This window comes from Haliotis rufescens, unplaced genomic scaffold (assembly GCF_023055435.1).
Source record: "Haliotis rufescens isolate VD_foot unplaced genomic scaffold, xgHalRufe1.0.p SCAF_17, whole genome shotgun sequence".
In the NCBI taxonomy this organism is placed as follows: Eukaryota; Metazoa; Mollusca; class Gastropoda; order Lepetellida; family Haliotidae; genus Haliotis; species Haliotis rufescens.
Genome location: NW_025963857.1, coordinates 23,843,244 through 23,856,440, shown reverse-complemented (window position 1 = coordinate 23,856,440; position 13,197 = coordinate 23,843,244). Strand labels below are relative to the sequence as shown.

Below are 13,197 nucleotides of genomic sequence, written 5' to 3'. Positions count from 1 at the left end.
GGCATGCCAGGGCAACAACTCTTGACCATGATCGGTATGGGGGGGGGGGGGGGGGGGGGGGGGGGGGGTGTAGTGTCATGGTGTGGGGCGGCGTCACACATGGCAGGCGAACTGATTTGGTTATTGTGAATGGACATTATACTGGCCAGCGATATGTTGACGAAAGTTTTCCTCCCTCGTTGTTCCATTCGCTGGATTTATCAGCCGAAATTTTGAATAGAGAAAAAGCACATCGTGCCCAGCTCGTCGCCGATTATCGTCGACGCGTTGGGCATACGGACTTCCGTCTGGCGAGGATTGGCAAAATCTAAACAAGTTAATTTGGTCAAGAAGTAACTTAAGCTTTAGTTATATTGATGATCTGATATCGTTCTATAACAATCAAATAGCTAATTTCCCTCCACTGATTTACCCACCTGAACTAGAAATAAAGGAGACCAATGGGACCTCCTCATCTGTTTCATATTTAGATCTGGCCGACTCCGTGGTCTAGTGGTGGAGCGTCCGCCCGGAGAGCGGAAGGTCCGGGGTTCGATCCCCGACCGCGTCATACCAAAAGACGTTAAAAGACGGTACTTGTTATTATCCTGTCCGGCGCTCGTCATTAAGGGGCTAAAACAAGGACTGGTCGGCTCGGAGTCAGTATACTGTGTCTGAGTGGCATATTCATGTTAAACTGCCGCATGGTATCTCAGTGAGCTAGCACATTAAATCGGCATCAGTCCGGACTAGTACAAGCAGCCACACACACACGTGCATGCACGTCGCCAAATAAGTGCAATAATCTTGGACGCGACGTTAAACCAAATCTCACCTCACCTCATCTATGCATAATGATTCAGAGTGACAAATCACTCTCCACAAGACTGTATGATGAGAGGGATGACTTCAACAGTCCAATAGTCAACTTTGCCTTCACGTCGTGCAATATTCCAGCATCTCTAGCCTTTGGTGTTTACATTTCACAACTTTTGAAATACAATCGAGCGGGCTCTTTCTACCAAGGCTCTTGATCAGAAGTTGTTTGATCAAGGTTACAACATTCAAGGCCTCAGTAAAGCTTTCAAAACGTTTTATGGTAGACATGTGGAGGACATTTCCAAATTTGACGCATCCCTGACAAAAATGATGTCCGATGCAATTCCCTATTTTGACTTGTACCATACATGTCTGTTCCCGTGTTTTTTCAGGTGAACAACTGACTGGCCTTTGCATGTGTTTGTGGCAGGTGCCACCGGTGGGACAGGATACGCTCACCTTTTCGCGAACACCTGGTATCATTTCTATTTGATAGTGTTTCATAAACACGTGCTCGTGATACACTCAGAATCGTGCTGAGATTTCTATTGGATATGGAATGGGTTTTGTGGCTTTATTCATTTGATCTTATCTAGTTTGCATTATCATCATCGCCTTGATAATCCATATACTTGGCGGAAACCTTTTTGTGTAGGGTCACATTAGGGTCGGGTGACGTCACTCATGGCCGTCCTGTTATGTATTAATGCGCCACTGCAATCATGAGAATAGACGGAATGCATCGATTCGATGCTAAAGTGATCCGCTATTACTGCACTCACACTACAGGCTACAATTTCTCTTACAACTTGTTTTTCCACTGTTCGCTGTAAGATAAATGGTATCTGACTGACACTCGTGTATTAATCTTTACATAACGGGTGGGCACGGGTGGCCCAGTCGTCTAAGGCGCCGCGATTCGCTGTGCAGAGTTGCGTCCCTTGGGCACGCCAGAAACCTTTGTTTGTGGGTTCAAATCCCGGTTCGCCCCAATTATATTTCTAGGTTTGTCAGCACCATACCCGTGCTCGTGGGTTTCACCGAAGTGGTAAAGGTCTGAGACCTGCATCACTTCGGGCTTTCCTCCTACACACAAGCTGACACACCGTGATATAACTGGAGTACTGTTAAAAGCGGCGTTAAACCCAACTCACCCACTCACTCGCTCTACATGACGGACCCTACGATAGTGTTACTTTTGACACGTACTTATCCTAAGTATAGTTAAGGAAGTAATGGCGTAACAAGGTCATAGGCGGACCATATGGGATAGAACAAGACTATTGTATGTGGAGCCTTGAGTGAGTGAGTTGGGTTTAACGCCGCTTTTAACGGTATTCCAGTTATATCAAGGCGTGTCAGCTTAATGTGGGAGGAAAGCCCGAAGTGATGTAGGTCTCAGGCGTTTACCACTTCGGTGAAACCCACGAGCAGGGGTATGGTGCTGACAAACCTAGAAACATAATCGGGGTGAACCCATCGGATTCGGATTCGAACCCACAATCATAGGTTTCTGGCGTGCCCAAGGGACGCAACTCTGCACGTCGAATCGCGGCGCCTTAGACGACTGGGCCACCCGTGCCCTCCGTGGAGCCTTGAACTCGGACACAGGTAAGCGTCGACCAAACGTGAGACAAGGGGCCTCGGACCGTGAGTCCCGAGTCCCGTGAGTCGACTGTCACTCCAGCCATCCTTTCTCTCTTACCAGAACAATTATAAAGCTTTACACATGATAGTAAATGCATTTACAGAAGTACGTACTACATGCTGATTTGGACAATATAAGAAATGAATGTTATACAATTTCATTTGAATGGACGTTAATAAATTAACTGTACCTGATTGACATGTATAATTATCATTCGTCACCACTCGCCCCTTTCCGTAACCTGCAAGAAGACTCGTCCCCCTCTCGATGAATGCTATGTGCGAAAATACGACAAACCAGTCAGAATGCGCGTATGATTTCGAGTTCTTTGTCAAATAATCCCTCAGAAATAATTTTTGATTTTACATATGTCTTGCATCTAAAAATATACCTAAGACACAGTTAAATGTGTTCAATCATACTGTATAATTCCGCACGTCCCGATGTCCTTTAAATTGCATCTGAAATATATATAATAAATGGAGAAATATACGTGAACCATTACGCAACGAGTTGACAATTGTTTTAGGTATGCCCGTTTGCGCTAAGGCGGAACCTAGTCACAAAAATGGCCATGAGAGGGGCACGAGTCGCTATTCGGCTTGTCCCGGAATAACACGAGTTGGTCACGAATGGTATGCTTATCTATCTGCACTGAAGCTGAGACTTAACATGCATGACAGGTGGCATGTCGCTTAGGGCGTCAATCAGCAATCCTTAAAATACAAATGACGTACCACGTCACAAAGGACGGACAGGTCAAGCTGTGACATTTATCTAATCGTACCTTTATTGTGTGACGTCAGTGCGCTAGCTGTGCTAGACGTGGTTTTACTTTAATGATATAACGTCTAACTTTATATTTCTTTATGCTTATAAATTATGTCAATCTGTATGTACATTTCGTAAACGTATACACGTAAAAATAGCTGTATGAAAATAGAACAGAATATATAGGAGAAGATATAAATGTCACGCTATTTTATGGTACTGAAATACATTGCCGTTTTTCGTCGTTTTTGTTTGGTTTAAATAGCATTACACACTTTTTTTGATTAAGCCAGAAAATACCTTTCGGTCGTGTTTGAAGAACAGTGCTTTCAAAGAAACATTTTCTTATACATAGGCCATTCACAAAAGTAGGATCTAAAGTAGATTCGATACCGATTGTGGACCAATCAGAATGCAGAGTTTAACATGTAAAGGATATACCATATTTAATTCTAAATAATGTGTAAGTTTTGTTATTTCATCAGATCAGACGGATTCTAACCGGGGAACTATGTACCTTCAAGCCGACCAGGCATGACATATGTCCCTTCGTCTTATTGCTGTAATACAAAGTTTGTTTGTTTGTTTGTTTGTTTGTTGTTTCCCGCCGCACTCAGCAATATTCCAGCTATATGACGGCGGTCTGTAAATAATCGACCAACTGGATTGTCGTTTGGACCAGACAATCCAGTGATTGACATCATGAGCATCGGTCTACGTAACTGGGATACGATGACAAGCACCAACCAAGTCAGCGAGCCTGACTACCTGATCACGTTAGTCGCCTCTTACGACAACATGGTCGCCTTTTACGGCAAGGAAGATACATATTGTCGACGGGAGATACTGCAACTCCCATCTAATGTATTTCAACAACTAGTGATAGCGAGAAGGGCTTCATTCAGATTGTCCCGGAATAAAACGAGTGGTCCCGAATGGTATTTATAAATGTATCTCGTTAACTACAGTGACCATCTACATATAAAAATGTATAATGCAAACATGCAACTGGGATGGATGACATGCATCAACCACGTCAGCAAGTCTGACCACCCGATCCCGTTAGTCGCCTCTTACGACAAGCACAGTCGCCTTTTACGGCAAGCATGGGTTGCTGAAGACCTTCCCCGGATCTTCACGGGTCCTCTAATACAAAGTAGTCCAGTTAATTATTTTAATTAGAATATAGCATCGAAAGGCATACTGTCATATATTAGCGGCCACAGATGTATGCTGGTAATCATCAATCTGACAAAATCTTGCATTCATCCTGTTGCAGAATCCTCTGGGACATAAGCTTTATTTAAAACGGTTACTCAATTAATACTGTCATATCCCCGATGATGCCTAAGTAGCCTAGTCAGACACAATGCTGCCACTGCAACCGCCAACAAACAAGCGAATGTCACACCAACTATAAGTCCCGCGTTTTCTCCCAGAGGAATGTAATCGGGGCCGTTGCAGTCATTCTCATCTGAGTTATCAGAACACTCGTTGTATCCGTTGCACAATAAGTCTTTGGGTATGCACAGTTTGTTGGCGCACTGGTACTCAATCGAAGCACATTTCCCTGAAACAAAAACAACCAAGACACTTTATGAAATGTGCGTGTATACCAATAGATAAACAGGTTTTTGACTTCGATAATATTACTGGTTTACTTACTGTTTAAATTGTTTACAATTCGGTCCCCGAAATAAGCATGTGTCAATGCACAGTATAGCCTATTCTTGGTGAAGAATAATTGTAGAGGAAAAATGTTTCTTTCTCATAATATGCACAGTATGGCCTATTCAGTCTTGGTGAAGAATAATTGTAGAGGAAGAATGTTTCTTTCTCAGAATATGCACAGTATGGCCTATTCAGTCTTGGTGAAGAATAATTGTAGCGGAAGAATGTTTCTTTCTCAGAATATGCACAGTATGGCCTATTCAGTCTTGGTGAAGAATAATTGTAGAGGAAGAATGTTTCTTTCTCAGAATATGCACAGTATGGCCTATTCAGTCTTGGTGAAGAATAATTGCAGAGGAAGAATGTTTCTTTCTCATAATATGCACAGTATGGCCTATTCAGTCTTGGTGAAGAATAATTGTAGAGGAAGAATGTTTCTTTCTCATAATATGCACAGTATGGCCTATTCAGTCTTGGTGAAGAATAATTGTAGAGGAAGAATGTTTCTTTCTCGGAACTAATAACGATAAAGCAACAGAATGTGATTTTTTAGTGCCTGGTGTTTTGTCCGAAGGGACCGGAAGTGTAAAAATATATACATTTGGAACGTTTACTTAATATATTGTTGCTGTGTTATGATGCTGTTTCGTTCTTGTTGACATGTGCCTGGTATTAATTATTATTTGATGCACAGAAGGGAACGTTATGTGTGGCCTCCATACTGATATGTGGTCTCTGGCAGTATCTAGTACTTTCATCAAAATGGACATCTTACATGGATCAAAACAGCATTAGTAAATGGAATATCTCCTGCGAAACGCAATACAGTGCTGGGGACCTGGGTCCACAAAGCAAACTCTACGACGATCGTTACCCCAATACGTTAACATTGACTTAAGATAGTCGTAACGTTAAGATCGTTGTGTGCGATTGGGTCCCGTCTTAGCTTGGTGATTTGTTGAATGATTGAATGAAGTGCTCTAAAGGTGGATGAGTGAGTGAGTGAGTTGGGTTTAAGGCCGCTTTCAACAGTATTCCAGTTATATCACGCCGTGTCAGCTTAATGTGGGAGGAAAGCCCGAAGTGATGCAGGTCTCAGACGTTTACCACTTCGGTCTATCGTGGATGAAGGATTTATACTTTTTACAATACTAATAAACAATATTTTAATTAAAGTGCAACATAGACACATTAAAACCTGAGTCACATCGGTTAGCAGATCGTAAAACAAATAATGAAAATATGACAACTTTGATACACACCTTGAACCCCCATGTTGAACGAAGTAATGAGGATCGACAATGATTTCCCCTTAGTTTTCGGAGAGTCACTTTTGTAATCAAATTGAGCAGTGTTGCCCGGTGCTTTGAAGACTTGGGCGTTATCCTCCTCACATAGAGGACCTGTATTATGAAGCAACATGCCATTATTATTCATCGAATGTTTTATAAAGCAGAAATTTCGTTTGAGTTATTATTGTGAACAATTTGAAGAGCAACACACTAGCAAGGGGCGCGACTGAGGGACGCTTCTGCACCAAACACTCTGACCATGTATAATCACAATCATCACTTATTTTCGACAAGTACAGAAATGAGAAATTCTGGCCAATTGACCTGCCTTTGCATGTGTTTGTGACGGGTGGCACCGGTGGGACATGATACGTCCACCTTTTCGCGAACACCTGGTATCGTCGCTATTTGATAGTTATTCAGAAACACATGATCATGATAAAGTCAGAATCGTACTATCAACATCTGAGTAATATGTAATGAGGTTTGTCGATTTCATTTGAAATTAAAACTCTCCATACCTGCAATGCTGTTTCCATTTTCATCTAGGATGTCCAGACTCGTGTTGCTGCAGCTGTCCACGAGGTCTAACACGGTGATGTCGATGAGGAGCCTTTCGTTTTCCAAGCTGCTCTGAATAGAGAGGTTACATTGCTCCACTGAATACAGGTTTGAGGCAAACAATATCACGCTCTCGGAAAAGGGCAAGGTGCTGTCACAGTTCTCTTCCAGCACAACTGAAAACACGTGAAGAGAATATCTATTCGTGTTTGACAAATACGCTTTATATTTCATCGAATGATTCATCACATACTGCTGAGTGTTTGTGCAATATACTTATCCGATAAACTTAGAGTCACGATCTGATACATATGCAAATGAGTTCCCCTAGCACGAAATAAGTTTCATACATCGATTGGTCCGTAAATTATTGCATAACGTTCCTTGTAGGTTTAGATAGAGGTTTGACAATATTGGAGACCTGATGATTAAGTAGTTTCAAATCATATATACATGTATATGATGAGAAAGGTATTTATCAGTGTCTAAAAAACCCATGTATCAAGGTCTTCGCGCAGTGTGATATACATTATGACGTAAGATGAAGTAGGTGGGTGGAAATATCTAAGACGGTGTTTTGGTCTATATGAAACAGAAACTGTAGACAACTAGACGGGAGTAGACAGCACCATACTTACATTGATCTGGTGTTGATTGACCCCACACGGATCCGGTAGAGACAAGTGCAATGAACAAGAGGAGAGTCCTACAACATGACGCCATCTTGGACAGAGATAACATCTTCGACAATGTGTATCAGATACATGGGTCGGCGATACAGCCAAATGACTGTGTTGATATAATAGGTTGTTATCAGTATGGTTGAATTTTCTTAATTATACACATGTGATGCATGTCTTTTCACGAAGATATGTAATCCTCACTGTAGTGAGTGAGTGAGTTGGGTTTAACGCCGCTTTTAACAGTATTCCAGTTATATCACGGCGTGCCAGCTTAATGTGGGAGGAAAGCCCGAAGTGATGCAGGACTCAGACGTTTACCACTGCGCTGAAACCCACGAGCACGGGTATGGTGCTGATAAACCTAAAACATATTTGGGGCAAACCAGGATTCGAACCCACAATCATAGGTTTCTGGCGAGCCCAAGGGACGCAACTCTGCATAGCGAATCGCGGCGCCGTAGACGACTGGGCCACCCGTGCCCCTGCCTCACTGTTGTGATTCATAAGTACCTTTATACCCATAACGCATTATTTTCGCACACACGAATGCACGCACACACAAACTGCCGAACAAAAAAAACTTTGCCACTTTAAAAATGAAATTGCAAAAATTAAAAAAAACCAAGTTCGACCGGGATCAATTCAAAACACATCATCCAAACACAACAATGCCCTCTGCAGAAAGTGACACACGTTCACGGGATGTTTTTTTGCCGAAAATGCGAAGAGGTGAAAAACACGTGCCGCTTGGGCAGCCGAAACTACACGTGCAATAAGGGTATGTAACTGATACAGACGGTATGGCAAGTCAGACACACACACTGATAAGAAACCATCACAAAAATGCCACGACTGACACCCGAACACCGCGAGTGGGCCCTTGGTAGGATACAGATGGGAGCCACCCATGCCCATATTGCTAGAACTTTTGATGCTCCCGTGTTGCTGTAACTAACCTGATGCAACGTTACAGACAGACCGGACAGACATCAGACATGCCAAGAACAGGCAGACCCAGGGTAACTACGCCTAATAAAGACCGGTACTTGCGTACTTTGCATCTCTGGAATCGATTCCTGACAGTGACGACATCAGCGACGGATGCCTTAAGGTATATGCTTACTCGACAGGCAGTGGCCAGGGCTAAATAAGTTAGGGCTTACAGACCTTACAGAGGACTATTATTGCCAGTGCAACATCGTCTTCACTGATGAAAGCCAGTTCTGTCAGTTTAGAGCTGATGGAAGACAGCGTGTTTACCGCCGAAGGGAAGAACGAACGGCGGCATGTTGTGTTCAGGAGGTCGTGCCGTATGGTTGAGTTGGTGTTATGGTGTGGGGATTGATTTGTAGGCAGGAGCGAACACCACTGGTCATCGTTAACGGACATTTGACAGCTCAGTGTTACATGGATGACGTTCTTCGTCCGATTGTCCGACCATTTCTATAGCAGCTGCCACGTAGTGTCCTTTATTAGCATGACAACGCCAGACTCCCTACATCCCGAATCATACAGAACTTCCTTGTCGTGGCCTGCTCGCTCCTCAGACATGCCCCCAATAGAACAACTCGGGGTTTGCATGGATTGTCGTGTTCGACAGCGACCACATCCTCCTGTCAACCGACAAGAACTGATCTAGGCCCTCTAAGAAGAATGGCGGGGTATCCAACGTGACGTCATCAGACGACTTACTTTGTGCGCCGGAGAGTTTTTGTGTGTTTTGTAGCATGGGGTGGTCATACACGCTGTTAATGCGACGTCTCATTGAACTTGAGTCACAGAAGAAGAAGTGTATGCGCCATTTGAAAGTTTGTTTTTGCTGCCCTTTCTCTATTCGGGCAAGTTTGTGGCTAGATATCAGTGAACTAGTGAGAATGATCTTCCCTATAATTTTGTGCACAAAGGCATTCCTGCGAGCATTGTGAGGTGAGGTGAAATGGGGTTTAACGTCGCGTCCAAGATTATTGCACTTATATAGCGACGTGCATGTACGTGTGTGTGTTTGTGTTTGTGTGGCTGCTTGTACTAGTCCGGACTGATGCCGATTTATAGTGCTAGCTCACTGAGATACCATGCCGCAGTTTAACATGAATACCCCACTCAGACAAAGTATACAGTCCTTGTTTTAGCCCCTTAATGCCGAGCGCCAGACAGGGTAACAACAAGTACCATCTTTTAACGTCTTTTAGTATGACGCGGCCGGGGATCGAACCCCGGACCTTCCGCTCTCCGGGCGGACGGTCTACCACTATACAATGGAGGCGGTCCAGCATTGAGAGAGTCATGGAAAGTGTTTGAAGCGAACAGATGCTTTGACTTCATTGAAGATGAACATAGACAAATTAATGGAGTATTGTCATATCATGAAAATAATTTAATCTGTGTCTCGAATAGGACTCGTCAAAACGTGACTTTCCCAAGCAGGAGACTTTTCTGTGACTCTCCTATCACATCGTCAATCTAGCCAAATAAGTGGTTACCAAACGTACCTATAATAATACATAAACGTTGTTCCTAATTGTAGGATATCTAATTTTTTCACCACGGAAACTGATGCAGAAACTGAACATTATTAAATGATATGTTATAATGTAAATTAATTTCCAACTATAATAAATATAAAATGAAAAAATATTTTTACAGCCTGTTTGTTTGGTTATATTTGTTTCAAGATGTGGTAATAAATAAGTAATAAATAAATAAATAGCAGTAAATTGCATATCCTACTATCTATAAAAGTAAATATTTGGGTGGCGGAGGAAATACCCCTAATTTCCCCGCCCCCTATTCAACTCGAGCGTCGCGACCTCACATTTACGGTATTCAACTTTGTGCCTACAGTTGTATTTATTCCTAGCTACGCTCCTGCAGGTTACACACAACCAAATGTTTTCCCATAGACTTCTATAGTAACTTTATATTTAAAAAAAATGACTAAGCATTCAATAGCTATTACCTGTACGTGTGTGCACAGTTTGGCCTTAGAGCAGCAATAAAAACAAAACAAAATGATAAGCTTAGCCTGCTCCTTTTCCGAGTACAGGATGCTAATCCCCAGTTCCGCACCAAATGTCACCTACTTTAAAATATCTGTGGTCGCATTCAGCATAAATCACAATGTTGAAAAAAACAGTACTAAATATAGAAAAAACATGGTCAGTTTTATTAACTGGATGAATTTACATTTAAAAGACATAAAAATCTTACAAAATATCCTCCAACCACAGCCTGCATATTTCTCTCGATCTGCACTGGTTCTGATCTGGTGTCGTAGAACCTGCAGACATCACATATATTCAGGGGTCCTGAACTCTTGCCTTATGTGCCCTGGCATACCGCTAAATACATAATGGTATACAGTGAGTTTTCTCCCCGGTACGCTCGGATGGTTATAATCAGCATACAGTTCGTGCGACATGTATTATTCCTGTCGTTCAGCGTTGGTCATCTCTAACACAATGTAAGCGCATTTCTTCTTCACTATAATTATGATCTTCTGTTTACGTATAAAAAGTCATCAATGACATTACATAATCATATAATATTACAACGCCTTGTTTGAACAAGAGCATGACGCTCTTTGAAATATTCATAGAAAGAGCAAGCCCGATAGTACTTCAAAACGTTGTGAAATGTAGACACCAAAGGCTGGAGCTACGGGATTAGTGCTCAACATAAAAGAGTTGCCTTTGACAAGTTGAAGTTGTAGACACCAAAGATTGGAGCTGCGGGAATAGTGCTCAACATAAAAAAGTTGACTTTGACAAGTTGAAGTTGTAGTCACCAAAGGCTGGAGCTACGGGAATAGTGCTCAACATAAAATAGTTGACTTTGACAAGTTGAAGTTGTAGTCACCAAAGGCTGGAGCTACGGGAATAGTGCTCAACATATAAGAGTTGCCTTTGACAAGTTGAAGTTTGTTGTCACTCAATCAATATATGAAACAAATAAAGTGGTTTCACTGGTCTCTCCTTTGATAGGCATTTAGAAGTTCGGGTACTAAGTGAGGATAAGAATTTATGGATGAACAACTTCTTTATTACAATTTCAGAGCGACGTTTCGGTGTAGGTTCTAACACCGTTATCACTCGCTTGATAACGGTGTTAGAATCTACACAAAACGTCGCTCTTTAATTGTTATAAAGAAGTTGTTCATCCATAAATTCTTATCCTTACTTCACTGGACTCGTTTATTTCTAATTCATGTGGGTCAAATCAGTCGAAGGGAATCGGCTATTTGACTATTACTGAACGACATCAGATCATCTATATACCTTCAATTAATCTTCTTGTCCAAATTCACTTGATTTATTTTGCCAATCCGAGTAGATATTCGAATTTATATGCATAAAGAAACAGCCCAACTTAGAGATGAGACCCGTGAAGATTCCGGGGTAGAATAGGTCTCCAGCAACCCATACTTGCCGCAAAAGGCGAATATGCTTGTCGTAAAACGCGACTAACGGGATCGGGTGGTCATACTCGCTGACTTGGTTGATACATGTCATCGATCCCAATTGCGTGGAAAGATGCTCATGATATAAATCACTGGATTGTACGGTACAGACTCGATTATTTTACAGACAGCCGTCATATAGCTGGAACATTGCTGAGTGCGGCGTTAAACAGCACACACACAAACAAAACTGAGAGATGGCCACAGTTTGTGCCAACTTCTTGCTTAAATGTCCTAAAGACCTGCGTCTTTCTGTCACGAAGCAACAATACATTTGATATGACATACTACAAGTCTAAATGTAATGTCAAAACATTTCTACATGATACAACTGATCGGAAATGACAAACTAGGGTTGATCATAATGGCAATGCGTCGTGATAAAATAACGTGCGTTCATTCCAAGGATCAAACTCGATCGGGCGATGTAACCCACTGCTGGCGATTCCAAACTGAGGGGCAATACTCCGCACAGCGAATTGCAGTGGCTTTGACCACACCAACAAATGTATCCTCGAACCCCCCCCAAAGACAAATGGAAACTAAGCAGACACATACCGATTTCCTTTATTGCAATATTATACATGTGGAGTTGTTGGTTGGTTGGTTTGTTGTTTTACGCCGCACTCAGCAATATTACAGCTATATGACGGCGGTCTGTAAAATAATCGAGTCTGGACCAGACAATCCAGTGATTGATATCATGAGCATCGATCCACGCAATTGGGATCGATGACCTGCATCAACCAAGTCAGCGAGCCTGACCACCCGATCCCGTTAGTCACCTTTTACGACAAGCATAGTCGCCTTTTATGGTATGCATGGTTGGCTGAAGACCTATTCTACCCCACATGTGAAGTAAAAAGACGCGAGTACATCCCAAAACAAATAAAACCAGGTACACTGTATGAAAACATTCACCCACACTTCAAAACCAACCCGGAAACTATCATCACATTGCTCACTGTGCTGATAGATTTGAGAACCAGTTTCAGTGTACAAGGAAAGACAATACACCACTGCAGGCACCTACCTACCCTTTATCGAGTTACAGTTCCGGTCACCTATCAGGGCCACTTCCGCGAATCTTTGAGGAATTAACGTGGCACTTTTGTGGAATTGTCACGTTTTGCATGTGAAATTAAAACAGTATACTTGTGGGAAAAGCACTGTTCGTAAGGGAGAAATCATATGAATCTGTTGATTCCGGAACTAGAATCGGCAATCTCCGGAAGGATTCTACTTCCGGAATCAAATGATTCGAGTGACGTCTCTGACTTCAAACATGTTATGGTTATAAAAGTTCTATAATGTTTC

General features: G+C 42.3%; 1 protein-coding gene across 1 annotated transcript; it reads right to left on the bottom strand.

The window, feature by feature from the left end:
- Positions 1 to 4,481: 4,481 nt before the first annotated feature.
- Positions 4,482 to 7,517, bottom strand: LOC124116356. The gene is made up of 4 exons (XM_046477662.2): positions 7,380 to 7,517; positions 6,702 to 6,917; positions 6,151 to 6,291; positions 4,482 to 4,787 (listed from the first exon to the last, which is right to left on the bottom strand). Exons 1-4 carry the CDS (start codon positions 7,480 to 7,482, stop codon positions 4,534 to 4,536), a joined length of 714 nt encoding a protein of 237 aa, XP_046333618.2. The 5' UTR covers positions 7,483 to 7,517; the 3' UTR covers positions 4,482 to 4,533.
- Positions 7,518 to 13,197: the final 5,680 nt, after the last annotated feature.

Coding starts and splice junctions, on each gene's coding strand:
- LOC124116356 (XM_046477662.2), bottom strand. CDS start 7,482: ATGTTATCTCTGTCCAAGATGGCGTCATGTTGTAGGACTCTCCTCTTG. Junction 6,918..7,379: donor TCAATCAACACCAGATCAAT/GTAAGTATGGTG, acceptor ACGTGTTTTCAG/TTGTGCTGGAAGAGAACTGT. Junction 4,788..6,150: donor GTTCAACATGGGGGTTCAAG/GTGTGTATCAAA, acceptor TTTTTGTTTCAG/GGAAATGTGCTTCGATTGAG.